This window comes from Tursiops truncatus, chromosome 7 (assembly GCF_011762595.2).
Source record: "Tursiops truncatus isolate mTurTru1 chromosome 7, mTurTru1.mat.Y, whole genome shotgun sequence".
Taxonomy (NCBI): domain Eukaryota; kingdom Metazoa; phylum Chordata; class Mammalia; order Artiodactyla; family Delphinidae; genus Tursiops; species Tursiops truncatus.
Window position 1 is genome coordinate 62618921 of NC_047040.1, and position 24615 is coordinate 62643535.

A 24615-nucleotide genomic window follows, 5' to 3' on the forward strand; every position below is an offset into this window, starting at 1 on the left:
GAAATAGCAGAGAATGACCTGGACATATAAATAGGTTCCTAAGGATTTGGAGTTGACTTCTTAAGAGTCTTTCTGGACTCTCATGAGGGTCAGTATGGAAGATAATTGTTCAGTTGGTAATTAGATTGGAAGAAACAGTGGCTCTAAACAGCAGGATCTATTAAAAAAGTACACAAGTCATCATGATCTCATGACTTTATCACCTTTTGGAAATCAACTTCACCCCTATATTACAATGCATCATATATCGTTTAGTTATTGAGGGTCATCTGGGTACTAGGACGTTCTGTGCTAGGCACTGGGATTACAGAGGTATTTATTCCTGCTTTTAGGAGCTCACACTTTAGAATAATGCTCTGTTATTGGTAGAATCATAATAAATTCTTGCCATCTTACTATCACTCTTCTTTTGGTCTCTTAATCTCATTTACTTTTTCTGTTCTTTATTTTTCATATATCAGGTCATGGTGGAAGAATTTTGAGCTTCTGCTTATAAAATCCTTTCTGAGATAGAACACCACTAGAAGGGAAAAAATACAAAAACACTGTAAAACAACAAAACCAGTTTTCTTTAAAAAAGTTAATGATGTAATACATATGTATTAAACATGTTGACTTCAGTTTACCAGATGATTGGTTATCAGTACTTATTGCCCAGGAACAGGCTTTTAAACTTATTGGTGGAAATATTTTCACATTGTTGCTGCACAGTATTTCTTAAGAGCTTAGGAAAATTTGTTGTTGGCAGAAGCCATACATGGCCATAACTAAATCATCAAGGCTGAGTCATGCATGTGTGCTCACCTCAACTAGTCTCCTAACAAATTGATAAAAGTCAGTGTGTAAACACTGTGATAAGCCACCATAAGTCCTGCCATGATCAACATTTCTGGTCAGAGTTGTCATCAGACTTGCTTATGGATGCGTAAGTATTTGTTGTTTCAGAGTAAATTTCATACACATATATGAAATTATATATATTATATATAAAAATATATCTGATCTCTACTTTCTGAAAATATACACATTTAGAATGAGAGCTTATTTAGTTCCTAGCTGAGATTTGTGACTCATAAACCCACTTACCAATTACAAACTGTTCCAGCCTGGATTTGGGCCATAGCTAGATAAGAATGAGTTCCCATTTTGTATCAAATTGTGGTTAGGGTGCAAGATGCAAGGTCTCATTAAATTTAGTGTTTGGATGCTAATTGTTGACCTCGATATCTCTCCTTTCCTCCCCCTCTCTCTTCCTCTTTCCCTTTTTCTCTTTCTTCCTCTATTTCTGCCTCTTCTCCCTTTTCATGTCTTGAGAGCCTATTGGTGTAACTATTGTGAATGGTCAAGAACTAAATAACAGGGCTTCCCAGGTGGTGCAGTGGTTAAGAATCTGCCTGCCAATGCAGTGGACACGGGTTGGATCCCTGGCCCGGGAAGATCCCACATGCTGTGGAGCAACTAAGCCCGTGCGCCACAACTACTGAGCCTGCGCTCTAGAGCCTGTGAGCCACAGCTACTGAGCCCGCGTGCCACAACTACTGAAGCCCGCTCACCTAGAGCCCGTGCTTTGCAACAAGAGAAGTCACCACAGTGAGAAGTCTGCGCACCACAACGAAGAGTAGCCCCCACTCGCCGCAACTAGAGAAAGCCCGCACACAGCAATGAAGAACCAACACAGCCAGAAATAAATAAATCAATTAAAAAAAAAAAGAATGAAATAACATAGAGTAAGGGATAAAGAATACAGCAAAGTGTTTGTTAAATGAAAACAAGGAAAAATTGTACAGCACAAGGAAATACAGCCATTATTTTGTAATAACTTTAAATGGAGTATAATCTATAAAAATATTGAATCACTGTGTTGTACACCTGAAACTAATATAATATTGTCAGTCAACTATACTTCAATAAAGTCAATAATAAAAGTTAAAGAAAAACTAAAACAAGATCAGAACAAAAAGGTGTTTGTATGATTCAATCCAGAAGATCCGTTTAGTAGTTACAAATGATTTGCCCTGTGACTATAGAGAATCATCCCCAAATCCACCAGTTGGGAGTCAATTTCTTCTGCTTCTGCTGCTATTGTCATAACTTCTGGTATCAAGCCATTGTTCACTTGATAACCTGGTGATCTAATTTGCTTGTTAAGGTGACCAAAACAGCAGTGATGCTTGCAGGTTTAACACACCTGTGTTGATGTGACGTATGGTTCAACACTTGGGACTAATTAATCAGAAAAACCCTGGTTTGGTGCTATTTATAAACTCTGTGTTAGGATTGAGAGTGGGTCTATCACACCCTATGTAATAAGCCTTAAGCAGGAAAGCTGCCTATCTGGAGATCTGTGTAGTCACTTATTCTCACATGTGTGTGATTTTCCTTTTTAGCTTTTGATTCTGTTCAGCCATCTTCCAATAATTTATCCTGCAAATCAGTAAGCTGTATAGGAATACTCTGGGCGGTTGGGGTTGGAAATCAGCTCTTAAATGGGGGGATTTATAGTTTTTGTACAAGTCATGTTAAAACATTGCGTTGAAGGGTGTTGTACTCTTTTCTCATGGAATTTGATTCATTGGGTTCTTATTAACCAGAGCAGGCAGACTATCTTAAATTTTCTTCTGTTTGGATAGTGGTCTTTTCAGCATCCTATAAATGTAGCTCTTTGGCCATCAGATAACCAGTTAGTTCCTTGCGGGGGAGTGGGGACAAAGGTCTTGGACTTAGTTTTCTCCCATGTGGAGGAGGAGTCCACCTATAGGAACCTCAGTGATTCAGCTGTTAGAGAAAACACTGCATGGATTATATGAGGAAATACAGGAAAGACTAATACAAACACAATTTCAGTGTTTGGTAATGGCTGGCAGAAAGTTTTCGTTGCTGAGTGTTCTTGGACAAAACTCAGAGATTCTTTCAAATGTTTTAGGCACTTAGATGATTGTCAATTCATATCTTTATTTTTTTGTGAGTCTATGTGGCAGGGGTGGAGAGAGGACATTGGAAAAAAGCTTTTCCTTTTGTTCTGATAACTACACAGACGGGAAAACGTTGCACCATGGGCAGGTGTGTTTATGACTGTTTTTCATAGCAATGACCTTTTCCATTAGTGAAGAACTGCTTGAGGACTTCAGATTTGGGGCTTGTTTTTTTGTGTGACTCCCCCCACCCTTGAATGGGTAAGCCTGTGGATGCCCCGTGGAGCTCTCCAGGGTGAAGCAGGCCTCCCTGGAACTGAGATGCTTTACCACACTCCCAGGGGAGTTCATTTCAAGGTGCTAGTACTAGCAGCTGCGGCATGATATTGCCCAATCTCAGGCCCTCTCATTGATGGGTGGGAGGGAGTGCGATTGCCGCTTAAGAAATTTTATTGTCTTTAGGAGGGAAGAATTTTTTTATTTACAGGGGGTTTCGTAGATGATCTCTTTCATGTGGGTTAAGACATTTTGAGCTCTGAATGTCCATGCTGCTTAGAGGTTCTAAGTTGTTCTCAACTGGGGGTGGTACCACCACTCTCAAGGGGTGTTTGGACATGTATGTCACAGGGACGGGGGATGGGCACTGCTGGCATTCCGCATGTCAGGGGCCAGGGACGCTAGACATCCTGCTTTGCCCACGGCAGTTGAATAATTATCCCATCCTACATGCCTATCACGTCCTGTCAGGAACCCCTGAGAAGCATGGTTTTATTTATAATGCACTTCAGTGCTGATGAACCATCGGGTTGTAGGTCGAGGAGGTGCTCGGTGAAAAAGAAGTGATGTGGAAGAGATGGGGAAAGGGGAGAAAGGCAGGTAGCTAGTGTTTAAACAAAATGCGTGAGGAATAGCTCAGTTAGGAAAGGTGGAAATGTAACTTCCCACTTCTCAGAATTGAGAGGCTTCTCTGATAGTGCATCATATTATGCTGCCGGCTTTGGATCATTGAAAAGGCACTTTAAAATTATTAAGCAAATATTTCAGCAGTCTTTGAGATCCTCTGTCTCTCGAGGTCTGGCTGAATTCCTCATGCTGGATGCTCAGACACATGCATTCAACTTGGAGAGAACAGGACACTAGAAGGCCTTGGGTGGCACCTGCGGAAACTGTTGGCCATTTGCCATGCATTGGAGTTGCTTTGGATCGGGCCTGGGGCAACTGCAGGGGCTGCAGGGTGAGCCCCATCCCTGCCAGAGCCTCTTGGTGAACCACCCACCGGCCTGTTCACTGAGCTCATGCTCTGGGCAGGGTTCTGAGGAGCCCAAGCCCTTCTCATGGCCAAAGTCTATATCCTCATTCAGATTTGCATCCACCCAGAGCGACTTTTAGTTTTAATATAGTTACTGGCACTAGAGATTTCTAAGCTTTCTCACTCTCAACCCATTTGATCATGTCACTCTGTTCTTGGCATTCAAGGCCCTTTCTTCCCCATCTCCCCAGCTTGGTTGTCCCCCACTTTAGAAGAGATTCCCTGCACTTGGGCCATGGAGGCCTGCTTATTCCCCCCTTACCCATGCTGGGCCTCCCTGAAGTTGTTTGGGCCCTTGCACAAAACACGGTCCCTCCTTCACCACCACCCCCGCCCCGCCAAGTCCTGCTCTTTCACACAGGCCCAGGGCAGTCTTATTCTCCTTCATGAAGCCTCTCTCATTGCATCATCTTGTGGTATTCATTTTTTTCTCCCTGAGACAATTGGTTCTTATTACCTCTGCTGCTTATTTGGAACGAAATCATCTACTGTCATATGGCACAACTTTGGAGTCATACTACCTAGGTGTGAATCCCTGCTTCCCCACCTACCAGTTGTGAGATTTGGTCAAGCCTCAGTTTTCTCATCTATGAAATGGGGCTATTAGTACCATCTCATAGGATTGTTGCGAGGATAAGTGAGATAATCTATGGGAAACACTTAAAACACTGCTGGCACTTAATAAATTCTGGGTGATTGAAAGCTGTCATTTGTTTTGTGGGATGGGGGTTGAGGAATAGAGCACAGGCTCTGAAATCACACAGGCCCTGGGTCTGAATCAAACTTTGACATTTTCTGCATCTGTGGGAATTTGATTAATGCCCTTGAGATTCAAGTTCCCCTTCTATTAAATAAATATAAATCTCACTTCACATATTTCTAAGAGGATCCAATAGATATGTATAGGGACATCCCTGGCGGCGCAGTGGTTAAGAATCCACCTGCCAATGCAGGGGACATGGGTTCGAGCCCTGGTCTGGGAAGATCCCACATGTCGCAGAGCAACTAAGCCTGTGCTCCACAACTACTGAGCCCGCGTGCCACAACTACTGAAGCCCATGCGCCTAGAGCCCGTGCTCCGCAACAAGAGAAGCCACCGCAATGAGAAGCCCGCGCACCGCAATGAAGAGTAGCCCCAGTTCTCCACAACTAGAGAGAGCCCACGCACAGCAACAAAGACCCAAAACAGACAAAAATAAATAAAATTAAATCTCTAGAAGAAAAAGTGGATGTGTATAAAGCTTTCTATATTGTCCAACACATAGTAGATGCTCAACAAATAGCAGCTATTGTTGTTACATGGCTATTTAATTTATAATGCATAAATAACTTTTGTCCCCAATAAATTTGTAAGTTCTATTAAAACAAAGGATCATATCTTATTCTTTGTTTCTTCCACAAACCTTGAACAAAGTTTTGCACACAGTGGGTATGATTTTTTTTCGTGTGTGGCTTTATTGAATCATTTAAGTGATGTGTGTACATGATCACACATCAGCTGGCTTGTGGGTTTCCCTCAAAGTCTTTGACTTCTTGAAATGTCCTCTCAATATCAATATTGTTTTCCTCTATCAAAACATCAGGGCTCTGAAACAATAATTTGGAAAAAGCAGTCAACTTAGTTGTTTGTAAACTGGATTGAAAAAAAAAAAGAATAATTCTGGCCACCTATTTGGTGAACTGTTCTGAAAACCAGGCAGCTAAAATGTTGTACAGAAAGAGTAGCAGCCTGGTTTGCTGTACCCGTCTTGTTTCAGTTCCATCAGTTGAGTTGGTGGCTATTCCACCGGTTGACATTAGGCAGGGCAGGGTCTCCAGACAGTTTGTTACCCTTGGCTGTCATGGCTGCAGTGTCAAGTTTGGAAATCAGCAAGTGACTTTAAATCTTCAAAAGGGGACTGGCCTTGTTGGTGTGGACAAGGTGTGAGAATTGTAGTAAACCATCACCCAGCTTATAAACATCACAAGTATGTCTGTCAATACCAAGGGAGTAAAAACAAAGTACCGAAAAAGTGAAGTAAAAATTATGGGTGAATTAAGGAATGTATTTCTTTGAGTTCAGTAGAGGTAAGACTATTAAAGTGCCACGCAGTGTTACATGTTTTTAAAAAGAGCACATGTGCCTCCTCAGGTAGACCAAAAGTGTCTGGAAAGACCAGCACATGTTAGAGGATCTAGCCGGAAAGTAGGATTTGCCACAGAAATTACCTTACTCTGTTAACTTTGGACAACGTTCCATTGACTACGACTTGCCTTTTTCTTCTAATAAGAGAATTCATGAGAGGAAAAAGAAACTCTTATAAGGAAAGGGCAAAAGAATGAAACATTAGGGGGTCTCCCTGGTGGTGCGGCGGTTAAGAATCCGCCTGCCAATGCAGGGGACACGGGTTTGAGCCCTGGTCCGGGAAGATCCCACATGCCGCCGAGCAGCTAAGCCTGTACGCCACAACTACTGAGCCTGCACCATAGAGCCTGCATGCCACAACTACTGAAGCCTGCATGCCTAGAGCCTGTGCTCCGCAACAGGAGAAGCTACTGCAATAGGCCCACGCACCGCAATGAAGAGTAGCCCCCAGCGCAGCAACGAAGAGCCAGTGCAGCCAAAAATAAAACAAAATAAATAAGTTTAAAAAAATTCAAAAAAGAATGAAACATTAGTATGACTCAATATTTTTCTCTTTTTAAAACGTTTAGATAGTCCTCCTATTTCAAATTATACCAGGTTTCATTTTTCTTTCTATAGATTTAAGATAGTAAACTCCAAATAAAAGACTCATTGTTTGCCTTGATGGTTTTATGAATCTCTGATATGTAATTTTACAAAGAGAAATCTTCATTACCTGGTGAATACGTGTTTTCTGTCCCACATGTGCCTAGCACTGTGCCAGAGTTTGTAAAGGATACAGAAGTGGTGCTCTCCATTCCGTGCTGTGCCCCTTCTGGAAAAACAAACTTCTTCCCTCCTCTAGGCATTATCTGTTACTCCAGTATCTTATCTTAACACATTCTTAGTCCAACACTTAAACCAGGAAGCTTGGGCTATGGCTATTTATGAAGAAAAGATTACTCTTGTTTTTCTCCAGCTTGGGGCTCTATAACGTTGAAAACCAAGTTTATCCCTATGTCTATTGTAATTTTTCTTGAAGAGATTGAAACTCTTTTTGATTTCCCTGCATTGCTTTTTTTTCTTTTCTTTTTTTTTTTCCAGCATTGCTCTTTCTAAAAAAATTTATTTTATTGAAATGTAGTTGATTTACAATGTTGTGTTAATTTCTACTGTACAGCAAAGTGATTCAGTTATACATATATATATACATTTTTTTCATATTCTTTTCCATTATGTTTATCACAGAATATTTCATATAGTTCCCTGTGCTATGCAGTGAGAACTTGTTTTCCATTCTCTGTATAATAGCTTGCATCTGCTAACCCCAAACTCCCAATACATCCCTCCCCCACACCCCTCCCTCCTTGCATTGCTTTTGCTTGTTGCAAATTTTCCTTTGTTTTTATGTGCAATGTTTGTTGCTAAGTAGACTACTCTTCTGCAATTGTATTGTATGAGCATATGGTGTGGTGTGGATTCCACACCAGTCCAGTTAATGAATCCAGTGAATGTTGATAGCAACTTTGGAAAATAATCAAATTTTTACATTCATTTTTTTGGTGGAATTTTTTTTTTTTTTTTTCTGGTTTGAAGAGAACATAGAGCACTGGTAGTACAGCACAGATGCTGGACCAGAATTGTCAGATTCAGATCTTGCTTTGCACATGTTTGCTATTTGATCTTGGGCAAGTTACTGAATTGCTCTGTGTCTCAGTTTCTTTATTTGTAAAATATGCATGATAATGACGTCTATCTTGTAGGGTTGTTATGAAGGTTAAATGACAAAGTTTACAAAAAGTTTACAAAGTACTTAGAATGGTGCATACCATTTAAGTACCACACAAATAGTTTTTTCATCTTTGTACCATCTATTTTGATTTTTGGGAAAGGCAGGGCCAGCCTGGGAAAGTAGGGTGTCCCTTTGGTTCTAATGGTTCCTTGTCAGTGACTGCCGGTTCTTAACAATAGGTTTTTATTTCAGTGTGGATTATGATGTTTTCCTCTTTGGTTTTTATTAGAGGGAGACTTTTAAAGTTATAAAAGATTGTTTGCAAAATTACCTCTTGGTTAAAAATGGATTGGTTGAATATGGATGTTTAGAGACCATTTGTTGAAAGAAGTGTTAAATTTTGCTCTATTTAGATTTTTTTCTTTCATAAACTATGTTTAGCTCCAAAGTATGAAATTCCCCCACTCCCATCTTCTTTGGACTTCAAATTATTAAACAATGAAGTATAGATAATATGTAGTAACCTTTGGAGGGGTTATGAGTAAAGGCTACTTATTTAAAAAAAAACTCTCAGGACTTCCCTGGTGGCGCAGTGGTTGAGAGTCCGCCTGCCGATTCAGGGGACACGGGTTCGTGCCCCGGTCCGGGAAGATCCCACATGCCGCGGAGCGGCTGGGCCTGTGAGCCATGGCCGCTGAGCCTGCGCGTCCGGAGCCTGTGCAAAAAAAAACTCTCAGAAAATAAAGTGCATACAAACCAATTGAAATCAGGGGCAGCTGAAATTGTTATCAAACTTGATCTAGACCTTTTCACTAACAGTGTGTGTTTTTTTAAATTTATTTTTTATTTTTGCCTGTTTTGGAACTTTATTATTATTTTTGTTTGATTTCTATTTTATTATTGTTAAAAAAATGTATTTTATATTGGGGAATAGTTGATTTACAATGTTGTGTTAGGTGTACAGCAAAGTGATTGTGTTATATATCTACATATATCTATTCGTTTTCAGATGCTTTTCCCATATAGGTTATTACAAATTATGGAATAGAGTTCCCTGTGCTATACTGGCAGTTTGTTTTTCAACAACACATTTCCTTTGTAATAGAATGGATGACAGTCTTCTGACACTAGTGGAGCATTTGGTTGATTACTAAGATGCCACCCAGCAAATGATAATTTGTTCTTCTGCAGAGATGTTTCCAAACAATAGTCATTTGGGAGTTATAACAGGCATGGAAGTTAATATTGAAAAGATGAACTTGACAAATGAATTACCATGGATCTGTTGATAAGTTGAGTGAATTGGGCTTGATATATTACTTTAGATAACTGAGTATTTGGGAGGTCAAATGTGAAAAATACTAACTAGAAAGAGTTACATAATTGTAAAACTTCCCCTATCAGTTTAAATTTTTTTTTTTAATATGTGATTTTTTTTTTCCCTATAATGCCAGCTGCTGGGCTTAGCATTGGAATTTTTTTTTTTAATAAATTCATTTATTTATTTTTGGCTGCATTGGGTCTTTGTTGCCGCGAACAGTGGCTACTCTTCGTTGCGGTGAGCGGGCTTCTCATTGTGGTGGCTTCTCTTGTGGAGCACGGGCTCTAGGCGCGTGGGCTTCAATAGTTGTGGCACATGGGCTCAGTAGTTGTGGCTTGTGGGCTCTAGAGCGCAGGCTTAGTAGTTGTGGTGCAAGGGCTTAGTTGCTCTGTGGCATGTGGGATCTTCCCGGACCGGGGCACGAACCCGCGTCGCCTGCATCGTCAGGTGGATTCTTAACCACTGAGCCACCAGGGAAGCCCTAATGTGTGATTTTTAAATAATTGACTTTGAAGTGCTTAAAAAATGACTTTCGGGTATCTATTTTGTGTTCTTTTCATGATGTGCTTAACTTCATATTTTAGCAAAAACAAACTCAAAATTTGACTTGTAATAAAAATGCTTAAGAAATGAAAAAAGAAAAAAAAATAAACAAAAATGTTGCTTAAGAAATAACACTAATTATACATATATTTAAAAACAGGCAGTATATTATTCTGAGAATTTGCTTCAGTATGCTCAGTTTCTAAGTGTATGATTTTTCCAGCAAGAGGAAGCTCTTTGTAAGTAGACTGACCTTTAGATTGTTATAATTTTTCAACCAGAAATTATTAGATACTAAGGGAAACAAATGTACTGAATTTACAAATGTATTATGTTGGATTTCTAACAATAGACCTAATTGATAAAAGTGATTTAATATATGTTGTGTTAATAGCTAAACCTCCAAAGCTTCTAATCTCTCATGGAAATATTGCTTTGTAGAACAAAATCCAATGAGAAGTTCTGGGATTCCAGAGTGAATTTGTACATTCCTTAGGGGCATTTTTGCAAGGGAGGTTGTTGTGTTTTAAAGGTAGTTGATAAGAGACCTGCACCACCAACCCCAGACCTGCACCACCAACCACCATCATGCATTAGTCTATAGAAGGTATTTGGGTGTACGTATTCCTGTACCACTCGGTACCACCATTTAGCCAAGGAAAGTTTCTGACCATTTGCAGCATACATTATAAATCAGTATGTCACTACCAGACAATCAGATTTGAACATTCCATGAACAAAGTAACCTATATCCCCTAGGAATAGATCACTTAACTGTGTTTATGTCATGCTCATGATAGGCCTGCATTTACACAAGACAGGATAGCACATTGTTTATTTATTTTAGGAGTAGGTAATTGATCTGTATATTCCCTTAATTTCAGTTTAATTAGTCAAACACTGAAATGGGTAATTTAGCATGATTGCTTAAATACATGGGGAAAGTATAATTATTCTTCCAACCCCCCCGAATTATTCCTCTACCACCATGGGTTTGTGAAAGAATAATTTTGAGTCTTCTCCACGTTGGGCTGGTGTTGGCTGCTCTCTTAAAAATAAAATTCGTACTTGGCACATAATGTATGGGGAGGTTGCTGGTCAGATATTTGGGGAAACTCAGAGGATCGCTAACTGCCAAGTTAGTCCCCTGGGGAGAACTAGGAAAACTGCAGGATATACTCGTTGAATTAAATGTACTTGTTTAAGTTATATTCACTTTCTGGTATCACTAGGGGATATCACTGCCCCTTGGAAGTGTGGCTAGTTTGATGCCAAGTTTGTGCACTCTGATTGGCTGCCGAGATTTTTGTTTGTTTGTTTTTTGGCTTTTGTTTGTTGGCAGAGAAGAGCCGTACCTGGCATCTTACAAATAAGTTACAAGCAAAAAGCCATAATATTGGTCTTGTATCTAAGAATGAAGAAACATAAATTGCTGTATATGATTTAGTAATAAAAAGGCACTTAAAAAGACTGTAGGGTGGGAAACTGAAAAAAGCACAGTCCCACAAATGAAAAGTTACTCATGATGGTATCAGGGATAACCACCCTTAACTTTCTGGCCTTTTCTGTGCTTTTTTTCTGCTACATATGACTCTGTTACAGGTAAAATTTGGCGTCCTTGTCTTTGTTATAACGTGTAATGAAATATTACAAATATTTCTCCAAATCATTTAGAAGTTCTTCATAACTATTTTAATGAGTTCCTAATATGATATATATAGATATAAGAAAATTTATTCATTTTCATATTATTGGACATTTACAAGGTTTGCAATTTCCTTTATTATAAATTATACTATGATGAAAACCTCTACACATAAATCTTTAATTCTCTGCTTAGTTCCTTAAGGGGAAAAAAAATTACCTAGAGGTAAAAGTATTAAGTTAAAGAATAAGCACTTTTAAAAAGCAGGATACCTTTTGTCAAACTGCTTTCCAGATTGGTTACCTCAAGGTGCACTCTAGTCAGCTGTGTGTGAAAATGACTTTCCTGCAGACCCTGACACAGAATATAATCATAAAAATGTTTTCCTAATTGTATAAATAATTTACATTCTTTGATTACTAATTAGTTGAATAATTTTTTGTTTTCATCAAAAATTTGTATTTTTTTTGAAATATCTGTGTGCGTAACTTTTTAAACTGGCTTTCTCTTGCTTGTGGGATTACAGAATGTCACAGTGATGAGTTTCAGTGCCAACCTGGGGTTTGTATCATTGCGTCCTGGCGGTGTGATGGGACCAGAGACTGCGCGAATGGCTCGGATGAAATTGGCTGCCGTAAGTGAAGAGCGGTGGGGCTAAGCTCTGTTCTGAGTAGCAGAAGTGCTTCATGGTCATTTCAGCTGTAACAAAGAGAAAGAGTTGTGCCTTTAGTAGTAGATTGGACTGAGCGCCAATCTTTTGAGATGGAGAACTGGTGGCATTAAGAATTCAGTCCCTTTTGATCACGAGGTTCAATTCACATCTGTTTCTATCTTACTCTTATCCCATGACCTTGGTATGGAACCAACTTTCTGAGCTGTTTTCTGAAGCCTATAAACGATTATTTCAGATTATTCAGTCTGCAAATTTTGTGCACTAACAAGAATAAAAAAATAATGTTGTCTGTACTGCTGTGATTTGTAATTCAAGGAAGAGTCTGTTTTTATAAAAAGGATGTAGTAGAACTTGTGTGCATTACTATCAAGAGGTCACAGAAGGGGCTAGTGTGGTTTATGTTTTTTAAATAATAGTTAAAAACATGATAATATTATAAACCCCCAATTTAACGCTTTAGAAGAATTATAAAATCACTTACACATATTTCTTCATTTACTTCTCTCAACAATACTCTGAGGTAGGTTTCAGATGAGGAAACTGAGGCATAGAGAAGCTAAATTATTTATTAAAGGCTTCCCAGTTGGTGCACTAATCCCAACCCTTATGTCCATTGCTCTCCCACCTTGCCATAGGTGATCCATCACACTACTGCAATTTCATTCATTCTGACAGGTGAACAGGCAAGGGTTATCATCCAAAAACCAAGAAAGCAGGTGAAAATTTGTTTTGAATCGTTGGCCATCCTGTGGCACAACAGGACAAACTTTGGTGTATTGTTTGGATGACGATGCTTTTGAAAATGGGAGAAGTGTGGGGATTAGGTCCTATAAGGCGCTTCTCAAACTTTCAAGCAGAAATGGATCACCTGGGGAGGTTGTTAAAGTGTAGGGCTTAGTTCCATATGTTTGAGGTGGGACCTGAGATTCTGCATTTCTGCAAGCTCCCAGGTAATGCTGATGCTGCTAGTCTGGAAACCACACTTTGAGTAAGGGAGTAGTTCTATTTGTAGAGATATGATCAAGTGCTATCTATTTGCTTCCTCTGGGCTTACTGAGTTCATTTTAGGTTAAACACTAGGAGCAGAAAGTCAGGAACAGTGTGTTCTGAGATAAAGGAATAATTGAGCAGTCATACCAACAATTTACCAATGTCCCATAACGATGATGATAAAAACATACCAATGACAATCACTCGCAACTTATTTACATGGTACTTTCACATATGTTACTCTACTTATTTTTTTTTTAACATCTTTATTGGAGTATAATTGCTTTACAATGGTGTGTTAGTTTCTGCTGTACAACAAAGTGAATCAGCTATACATATACATATATCCCCACATCCCCTCCCTCTTGCGTCTCCCTCCCTCCCACCCTCCCTATCCCACCCCTCTAGGTGGTCACAAAGCACCAAGCTGATCTCCCCGTGCCATGCAACTGCTTCCCACTAGCTATCTATTTTACATTTGGTAGTGTATATATGTCCCTGCCACTCTCTCACTTCGTCCCAGCTTACCCTTCCCCCTTCCCGTGTCCTCAAGTCCATTCTCTACATCTGCATCTTTATTCCTGTCCTGCCCCTAGATTCATCAGAACCATTTTTTTTTTTTTTTAGATTCCATATATATGTGTTAGCATATGGTATTTGATTTTCTCTTTCTGACTTACTTCACTCTGTATGACACACTCTAGGTCCATCCACCTCACTACAAATAACTCAATTTCGTTTCATTTTATGGCTGAGTAATATTCCATTCTACTTATTTTTTATAGCACACCGTGAGAAAAATATAGTCCCCATTTTATGATGCATACATTGCGATTCAGAGAACCTGATGAAGATTGTAAAGCAAGTAAATTGTGGAAATAATAAATTATTTGATTTTGGGTCTTGTTTTCCAAATCTCATGGATTTTACAATTTATCATGATGTTTTACTATTAGTTATTACAAAACACTTCAAATAATTTAATAATTATAAACTCATGGTTGATTTTATTGAAATTAAAAATTTAATATTTTTTTGGTCATAACTTCGTATGAATGTGTGTTTGGGCTGTTTGTTTTATTCTCTGTATTTTGTATTGCTTTGGATCAGCATTTTGTTGTGATGCCATTGCTGAGATTACTTGACAGTGAACACTGGTTAAACTCCACAGGCTCTAAGGTTTTTTATATTTGCTATCAAATATATTGAGCAGGAGTTGACATACTTCTTTTGAAACGAGCATCGTTTGTTGGTATAATAGGGTGGATGTTAGACATAATGAGTTTTTTTCCGGTTTATTTTAGCTCACCCTACTTGCCGTTCCAACCAGTTCCTGTGTCAGAGTGAGGAGCTATGCATCCCTGTCCACTGGGTGTGTGACGAGGAAGAAGATTGTATCGATGGCTCAGATGAACGGCGGCATTGCCGTAAGTGCTTGTAGAGGAATCTTGTTTTGGCCCTTTGGACACCTTAAATTCCAACCTGTTACAAATACAAAACACAATGGAATGAATCTTTATAAATGCAGAGTTGGGCCTTGAAGGACAAGGGAACCTGTGCCAGCTGTCTCACTCAGGGGTTGGATGATACTGAAAGTGTGAATGTGCTGAAGAATTATCAATATAGCCAGTGATTTGGACATGGGATAGATTCCCAGTATTTAACTCAGGTTATGTTATGCTTAAGAAAGAAACAAAACACCTATTGGTATCTGTATGTGGAGGTCTTCATTTGTCTGCTTGGCAGTTGGATGGGTCCACATGCTCCTGGAGCACACTGTGCAGGCAAAACCTTCCACCCCTTCTGCCCCACTATTAAACTCTCTTCTTTCTGACTGAGCGGAAGTGGAGGTCTGTCGGAGGCACTTCAGTGACAGCTGCTAGAGCCGTCGTAGGATGAGCTGGAACCAGAAAGCAAATAGTAGCAAGGAAGAGGACGTTGGCGACTGCTGATTCCTGGACATTGAGGGGGTTCAGGGCAGTAACCTGGAAGAGACACTTCCATTCTGATTTCTTTGGGATGGAACTGGAAAAGACTGTTTTATTGGGCTTAAACAATTTTGGACAAGAGCATAATCTTGGGTGAATTTAAGATGGCAACATGTGAGAAAGATGTCTGTCATCTGTAGCATTCCTTTCTCTTAAGGATATTTGTATAATTTAAAATTATTCTTGTATCAATGGGGATGTTTTTGGCTGCAATGAGTGAAAAACACAACTCAAAAAAGTTAAGCAAAAAGGGAATTTATTATCTCACCCAAGAAGCCTAAATGTAGCATTGTTCCAGAATTGATTGGAAGATAATGGAAAATCTCAATTCCTTGGATCAGTGACATCATCCAGGTTTCTTCCACTATTCTGCCCTGCCCTGCCGTCTTTTTAGCCTATTGGCTTTTCATGATTGCATGAAAGCCGCAGAAGTCCTGACTTTTACATTCCCATAATTCAAATTTCAATATCTAGAAGAGAAAACATCAACATCTTTTCCCTGTGTTTTTATAAGACAAAAGAAAAAAAAACAACAAAAAACCCCAAACTAAAACCTTATAGCGAGTCTAAGTTGGACTGAGATGGAAATTGGAGAGAAGATACAAGACTGTAATGAACCACCTCAGGCTCTTGACCTCAATTGTCCTCTGGAAAAGTCCAGCTCTGATCACTGTGTAGCATTCACCTTTAAACTTCCCCACATTCTGTTTCATTAAATGCACATCCCACAAATCATGGACATCTATCATCACTGTGTGTTGGTTTTGAGATAGCCAAGATCCTGTTGGCATTTTCACATGGACATTGTCCACAAAGATCAAAGAAGAAACAGATATTTTTGATGGCTACGTCATGTGGGAACTTGTTTGTTAGGTGACTAGCAGTGGAGATGCTGTGGGCTTCAATAGGTTCTGGATGTATTTATAAAAAATTAGAATTAAGTCCAGGAATTTTGAGTCCAGCAGTGGGAGTATGAACTCTCTTCAGTCGAGCCACTAGAAGCCTTCTTTTGAGGAAGATAATGGAAATTCTCAATACTTTGGTGTAAAGGTAAAATGTAGACTGTATAATTAAACAATCTGTTAGGGCTTGTCAGTGCTGGTCATGAGGTCTGCCAGCAACAAAGAGATGGTGATCCTTGGGACAGAGTGGTTCAGGGGAAACCAGCAAACTATGTAGGGCTGGGGAGGGTGGTGGTGGTGACAAATGGCAGTCTTGAGGAGGGCACAGACAGGAGCTAGTCAAGGCCAGATAGGAGCACGGCATATCTACATCAGGTCCAGTTACGTGCATCCGGATCTGAGGTGGAGTGGCAAAAAGGGAGGGAGGTGGGGGACACTAGTTCAGAAGGACTGAAGGGAGGAAGGAAAAGTACCAGGCATAGTAAGGAGCAGGCAGAAATCCTTGTTTCTAGGAAATCTGTTCTGGGCTCTGATGTTTCTGGCTGGCCTCTCAAAGGTCCTAGAGGAAAAGGGTGACCTAGTAGGTACTCAGTGCTAGATCGTGAAGCTCTGGAGAGCAGTGACTGTGCTTTGTTCAGCTTGTATCCCTAAGGCTTGGTATTCTGTCTAGCAGATAGTAGGTTCTTGATAGTAGGTTCTGAATGAATGAATGGTGGGTTATTTATCTTTTGGCTAGATGTGCCATTTGGTTCCATTTTCCCTTGCTCCCCACACGGAGTAGGAAGAAAGCTGAGCTGTAGATTGTGATGCAGTGTGTGGTGGATGACCCCTTGATAATAATACTACATAGAGGGGATGGGAACTACCAAGGGCAACTGCTTGGGGAGACTGGAAATAACTTTACAGCAGTAATTTATGAGCAATGTTCCATACTATTTTAAATGAGTATGGATTTTATAAGGTAACTCTTGCATTTTAAATTTTACATTATTTTTTTATTAGATCATCTTTTCCCCAAATGCTTCTCTCTTATGTGGACAATTAAAAAGTCCCATCATAATTCCTGCCTCAGGGCTTCCCTGGTGGCACAGTGGTTAAGAATCTGCCTGCCGATGCAGGGGACACGGGTTCGAGCCCTGGTCTGGGAAGATCCCACATGCTGCGGAGCAACTAAGCCCATGCGCCACAACTCGTGAGCCTGTGCTCTAGAGCCCACGAACCACAAACACTTAAGCCCTTGCGCAACAACTACTGAAGCCCGTGTGCGTAGAGCCCATGCTCCGCAGCAAGAGAAGCCACCACAATGAGAAACCCACGCACCACAACGAAGAGTAGCCCCCCTCGCCGCAACTAGAGAAAGCCCACGTGCAGCAACGAAGACCCAATGCGGCCAAAAATAAATAAATAAAAATAAATAAATTAAAAAAAAATTCCTGCCTCAGACTCACAGAATAGAATTCACATGATGCTTGGAATATTGATTCATTTGATTTTGTCTGTTTTATCCAGAGGCAAATTTGATAAACTACTGGTGCTCTGCTCTCACCTACCCTAATCAACTTAGGATAAAATCAAGCTAGCTTAAATTTATGTTTATGAAATTGACAGGTATTCAATGTGGAAAGCTTATATAGTAGAGAAAACTCTAAAGAAAAAAAAATCACCCACATTCCTAATACTCAGAAATAACCACTGTTTACTCTTTGGCATGTTTCCTTCTTGTTTAAACAAGGATTTCAATGAGGGGGACCTTACTGATCCTTGATTAATACCTATACCTGCAAAATTCTTATTTCATTCATCCTTTTTACTGTATAGGTTTTCAAGCTATATTGTATTCTCAACACATGTTGATAATATAATTGTCTACACTCACAACCTTGAATGTTGATATGATTCTGGGCATTTTGATAGTATCCTGATAATAACACTTCTGCTTTCACATTGTAAGATGTCTACCTTAGAGTAGCTGGGTTAATGTTACTGTCATATTTGTTAGTTGGTCTGTATTTTTCAGTAATTACAAAGTAATATTTTTTTCCTTTCACAGCTGGGAGAACATGCTCAAGCCATCAGTTTACGTGCGACAACGGTGAATGTATCCCAGCAGAATTCAGATGTGACCATTCCACAGACTGCTTGGATGGAACTGATGAGAAAAACTGCCGTGAGTCCCTTACAGTCTTTGCACTGTATTTGGTTTCACCTTTGTCCCTTTGGCATTTTAATCAATTTGTTGATGGACAGAAATGCCTACAATATGCCTCTTGTTATTGAAATCTCTTGGCGGATTCTTTTGTGGATTAGAGGTGATGTTCTGATAGGAGTCTATTTTTAGCAAGACATTCTGAGTCTGTCCTGCCTTAGCACATCAAGTTTCTGTATGTCTTGAAGTAAGAAACTTTTAACTTTAACACAGAATCACAAAAAGTCAATGAGTACAAAATCCAGTTTGGTCAATTTTAACTTTTAGTACGTTACCATGGTAAGCTTCTAGGTCAAATGTCTCAGTTTTTTTGCTCTTACGGACTCAGTGTTTTCCAGATTACCCTTGGAAACGTGTTACATTTTGAAAATGGCTCTCTGTGTAATGGAAGAATACTATATCAATTTGTAACTGATCACCACAAGATAAAGCCTACAAGTCACAGTATTCTATGTATAATGTTTAAATATGACCATAAGCAAAATAAGAAAGTGCAATCACTTCTTACAAACGAGTAAAGAGTAATCTGCCTCTCTTGAGGTTTGTATAGAATTGTTAGAATACAAGAATATACTAATTATGCTGCTGTGTCCGTCCTCTGGTCCATCTAACTCTGTCTTTAGTCTCAGACATACCCATTTTCTCTCAAAAGCGCTTATAGGTCTATCATTTATGAATTTACCCAGAGCTTCTTTGAGTTTTTATATATCTTTCCCTGGCATTCTTTCTGGCATACTGCATTTCAGACTTCAAGGAGTTATTTTAATATTCTAGTATTCTAATAATCGGTGGATAGATTTTGTGTACCTTAGAAACCTTGATCATAAACTTCTTGGTTATTATGTTTCCAACTAAAGATTTAGGTTTTAGTCTCTTCTCATGGGACAACTCTTTTAATTTTTGATCATTTTGATAGGATTTTAGCTCTCTGGACTGTTTCTAAATCCCTTCCTTTGGTATATTGTATGCTTAATGAAAGAGCCATCTTGCTACACTTCCCGATATGGCTCTATGCCGAGGGTGGGAGCTAACATAAACTGGTTATGAGCAAATTGTTCCTATTTACTGTAGTGTTCAGATTGTGCTCTTAATGGAAGAAATACTCGTATGTGTGTCCAGATTCATGCTGCAGCCTCACTGTCATCACACAGTACATTAAAACAAAACCAAAAACTTCTCCAATGCTTTCTTCCCTTGTATGTTATTTTCCTTTGAGAGGAGTCTGTGCTATTTGCCTTTGTGTTTCCATTTCCTAGCAGAATTTCTGATATAGTTCTGTTGTAATTTCTAACTTACATGTTTTCTTTTGAAAGAGATTGTGTGGCCTCTAGGTTGGGTCTTCTTTAACTTTGGAAAAGTTACGGAGAATTTAGACTTGGTACCGGCAGTTTTAGAGATGGTAGTGTGTGTCTGGAGGTCACAGATAGCAAGTCCAGAGTCAAGGACTCCCCTTTGAGTACTTTGTAAAGCAAACAATAAATTCTTTATTGTGGCAAGTGAAGAAAATAGTTTTGATTAATAATAGAGACAAATCATACATTATATTTTGCAGTATTGTGTAAACTTCAAAGTGTTATGTAAATTCCAGTGGTTATTGTTATTAGACCCCTGACTGAGGACATTAGGGCCAGTATTATAATACTGTCTTACGAATAAGGTAACTGAACCAGCAAAGGATGGAGTGGCTTGTTCAGGGTTAAATGGTGTGTGGCAGAGCTAGAGCTCAGCTCGTCCTCTGGTCCAAGTCTGATGATTAGTGTTCATGAAGGACTTTATTTACAGAAGGAGGAAGTCCTACCTTGTGCAAGAACAGAACCAGAGGCCTGTGCCACCAGCCAACAGTCTGTGTCTTTATCCCTTATTTACAAGTGGATAAAAATGAGTGCTTTATTGCAAATGCAATGGTACTGCAGGAAATGCTATTTTAGGGAAAATAAAAGGCAGCCAAAACAGACTGTTTGGATTTATTCCATGTGAACACCCTGCAGCCAAGTCTCAAGTCACCAATACAGCTGCCTCATGACTTTGCCGACGGACCTTCTGGAAAAAAGCTGGCAGGGTACAAGCATTCAAGCGGCTCTTATAGAAAGGAATGAAGGAAAGGAAGTGAGCTTTGTAAAATATCTGGGCAGGAATCCTTAATCAAGATTTTGTTCATTTTTTTAAGTACATACAAGTAATTGTTGAACCAGAGTTAAACCTCATTGTTTCTGGAATCATACAAGTCATGAATCCTTCAGGGTTCATGGCCCTAAAGTGAATCTCACACGTGTAAGGAGGTTTTACAATGAGGTATTTTTTCCTATTTCTCTCTACCTCATTTATTTATTGCTATGTGTTCTGTAAGGAAGAGTGTAAAAACAAAAAGCAAATCAGAGGAAATTAAAAAAGAATCCTCATACTTCCTTGTTAGTGCTTTGATCTCCTGGCCACAGCCAGATTTGTACAGGAAGGAAATGAATGACCTGGATCAAAGTCTTTAAAAAGTGCCAGTACTGGGGGGAGGATTTGCCTCATTTTATTTTCCGTCTTTGTTTGGAGCTCTTGTGAGAAATGGGAAAAGGGGAGTGTCACTCCCAGGGCATCAATCACTATCATATTCAATTTTTTTTTTAATTGGAGTATAGTTGCTTTACAATGGTGTGTTAGTTTCTGCTGTACAGCAAAGTGAATCAGCCATACGTATACATATATCCCCTCCCTCCTGGATTTCCTTCCCACCTAGGTCGCCACAGAGCACCGAGTAGAATTCCTTGTGCTATACAGTAGGTTCTCACTAGTTATCTGTTTTATACATAGTAGTGTATATATAGCAATTGCAATCTCCCAATTCATCCCACCTTCCCTCTCCCCGCTTGGTGTCCATACGTTTGTTCTCTACATCTGTGTCTCTATTTCTGCTTTGCAAATCGTTTCATCGGTACCATTTTTCTAGATTCCACATATACGCATTAATCGGTACTACAAAGTAGGTGTGAGGACCATCTCCACTTTACAGAGATCAAGAGGTAAGGGTAGACGAACCAGGATATTAACCTAGGTCTAAACCCTGTGCCCATGCTCTTGGAATACTTTACTTTTGTATAAGAAGTTTACAGAGCATTTTTGCCTATAGGTTACTTAGCTATTTTATTATTAAAATGATTGTTTAAAGCTTTTCATTATGGAAGGTTTTAAACATAATCAAAAGCAGAGTGATTACATCAACTCATAGCTAATTTTGTCTTACCTATATCTCTTCTCTCCATTATTTTGAAGCAGTTCTCAGATATCATATAAGTTTGTCTTTAAATAATTCAGTATCTATATTGCTAAAATATAAGGACTGAAACATTACAGTATCATGATCACACCTAAAAGTTTATAACTGTTCTTTAAAGTAATCAGATATCCATTCAGTTTTAAAAATTCTTCAATTGGCTTATTATTTTTTTACAGTGTCATTTAAATAAAAATCCAAAGAAAATCTATATGTTGGAGTTAGCAAGTGGCTTGTTCTGGAGTTTCCCATAGTCTGGGTTTTGCTCATTGCACCCACCCTCTGATGTCCTTTAACATGTTCTTCTGTCCCCTGTATTTCCTAGAAATTGGTAGCGAGATCTAGAGTAAGGTTTTTCCATCTCGGAAATAATGACATTTGGGTCCAAATCATTCTTTATTGTGGGGAGCTGTCCTGTGCATTGTAGAATAGCTATCAGTATCCTTGGCCTCTATCCACTAGAAGCCAGCAGCACCTCCCAATTGTGATGGCCAAAAATGTCTCTAGACAGTGTCAAATGACACTGTCATTTGACAGTGAAGCTTGACTACCGAAGCTTGACTCGGTAGTTCATAGTCCCGCCTGTCAGATCAGACCCCTAGGATATAGTTCTTACTCTTTCAAGCTTCTAAGATCAAGGTCTTGAGCTCCAAGACAGAGCACCTTGTGTCCATTCCAAGCACTCCTTTTATATAACAATGAATGGTGTGTAAGGGTCCACTCAGGGAAGCAGGGAGAAGGGAGGGAAAAGAATGGGTGAGATGGCAAGAAAGGCAAGGGTATTAAGGTCCCAATAAAAAGATTATCCTTGAAATAAATAGTTTCGTATCATATTTGGTCTTTTTGTCTGCTGTGTTCCTATATGCATAAGGCATAAGATATTTTTGGTTATTCTACTGTTTGAGGACTTTCTGAAAATATGTGTGTGTTTGTGTGTGTGTGTGTGTGTGTGTGTGTGTGTGTGTGTACAGCTATGAAACAGGTAAAAGTTCATTTTTCCTAAGTTATTTTGCTCTTCAGTCTGGCCATCTGTAAAATGACACCTGCTATTAAACAGTTTGTCAATTATCACTATTTTTTAAGGAACAGAGAGTTGAAACTGCCATCCATTTTGCTTTTAATGGGATTAGCATCAAGGAAAACCCACTCACTCAGAGTCTAAGATAAACATCGGAACAATGCAGCAATTATGGGTCATTCAATTAATAATGTTGCACTGACTTTCCATTGCTCAAAAATAGTATAATTTTTTCTTAGCTAAGTAAACAGATTATTTCATCTTTATCAAGTACCATATTAGCATGCTTTTGGTGTGAGTAAAACTATTGCTAATTATCATTGGTTTGCAGCACTTCTCTTTTGTTACTTAGGAATGCCAAAGAAAGGGTCAAATGCTTGTTACAATGAAGGCTTTCTTGCCGGTAATCAGCAGTATTTGGTCTGCCTGCCACGGGGGCGGCTTCGTCTCTGAAGTTTTATTTCTACTGACCTTCTGTTCTTTAGAATTTTGTATATCTAACTTTATATTTCTAACTGTTGAAACTCCAACTGGGGGCATAACTGGGAGGGAGTGAAGAGGAGGGATAAGTCATTCTTTGGACAGTGATGCCTGGTGACGGACATGTTCATCAAACTCAGCCCCACTGTGCCTCGCTCTTACTATTCTCTCTACTCGAGGTGAGAAGGAAGAAGCAGACTGACCGCATCTTACATATAACGTCACAGACGGACCTTTTTTTTTTTTTTTTTTAGCAGTTTGAGATAGGATTCAGAGCCCTGAAACCTTGAGGAAAGAGAAAAATCTCTTATTTAGTCTTCATCTTACAAGCACATTATAAATATCTCCCATCTTTTAAAAGACCCTAAGATCCCTCTCAGCTGTTACCCTACTTCTCTGCTCCCTTTCACAGCAAAGTTACATAGAATTGTCTTTAATCGTTGTCTATCTCCATTTCCTCTCCTTCTTTCTTTCTTGAACTCATTGAAAACAGTCCATCTCCAGATCTCCCAAAAACATTCTTGTCAGTGTCACCAGTGACCTCCATGTTGATAGCCCTAATAGTTCTTGTTCAAACATCACCTTATCAGAGAGCTACTCCTCACTGTTACTCTTTCTCATTTATTTCACTCTGTTCTTCCACCCTCCTAAATAGAATGTAAGTTCCATGAGAGCAGGGATTTTATGAAGTTCATCACTTTCTCTAGTACTTAGCAGTCCCGTTACTATCTGTTGAATGAAATAGTTTTAAAAAGCTGTGTTACTTCACCTATAATTTCATTTATAATCCCTTTATCCAGTTCTTAGCATGGTGTCTAGGAAGGTGGATTTCAATAAATATATGTTGCATTATTCCCTGGAGCATTTGAGGCACAGTGTTCCATCCTGTGGCTCAGTGACTCCATTGCTAGGGCTCATGTGAGATTTTTATTATTTTTCAAAAAATTAGAACTATGTCAGTCTTAACCTCCTTTGCAGATTTTGGTGATAGTTCTGTGTATGTGAAGAAAGAGGTACTGCAGATCCAAACTCTTCAGAACAGGCCTTTTGGGTGCTTTTTAAACTTAGGTCTGAGATCAGGTCACCATGGATAGAGACCAGATAGGGATTTAGGACTTCAGACCCAGTAGTTCAAAGCGAGGGCGGTAAGGGAAACTATATAAGTGAATGTCTTTCCCTTTTTGGCTTCAGGCTCCTGAAAGCTGCTCAGACTAAACTTGATGTTAGTCCAATTCTAGTAGCCCGTGGGAAGACCATATTTACTTTCTCTTTCCAAGGTACTGAATTGTTATTCACACTTTATAAATATTATGTATATGCTTTTCATTGAAAGGCTCCTCAAATTATTTTTGGAGGGCTTCCCTGGTGGCACAGTGGTTGAGAGTCCACCTGCCGATGCAGGGGACACGGGTTTGTGCCCCGGTCCTGGAAGATCCCACATGCTGCGGAGCGGCTGGGCCCATGAGCCATGGCCGCTGAGCCTGCGTGTCCGGAGCCTGTGCTCCGCAACGGGAGAGGCCACAACAGTGAGAG

At 39.4% G+C, this 24615-nt stretch overlaps 1 protein-coding gene across 1 annotated transcript in view; it reads left to right on the forward strand.

Annotated features, from left to right (window-relative positions):
- LRP2 (LDL receptor related protein 2) overlaps positions 1-24615 on the forward strand; it is a 198196-nt gene that overhangs the window by 25057 nt on the left and 148524 nt on the right. Inside the window, exons 2-4 of the mRNA XM_073806956.1 lie at positions 12093-12200; positions 14534-14656; positions 18170-18286. Of these exons, the coding sequence (XP_073663057.1) occupies positions 12093-12200; positions 14534-14656; positions 18170-18286 (348 nt within the window). The remainder of the gene's footprint in view (positions 1-12092; positions 12201-14533; positions 14657-18169; positions 18287-24615) is intronic.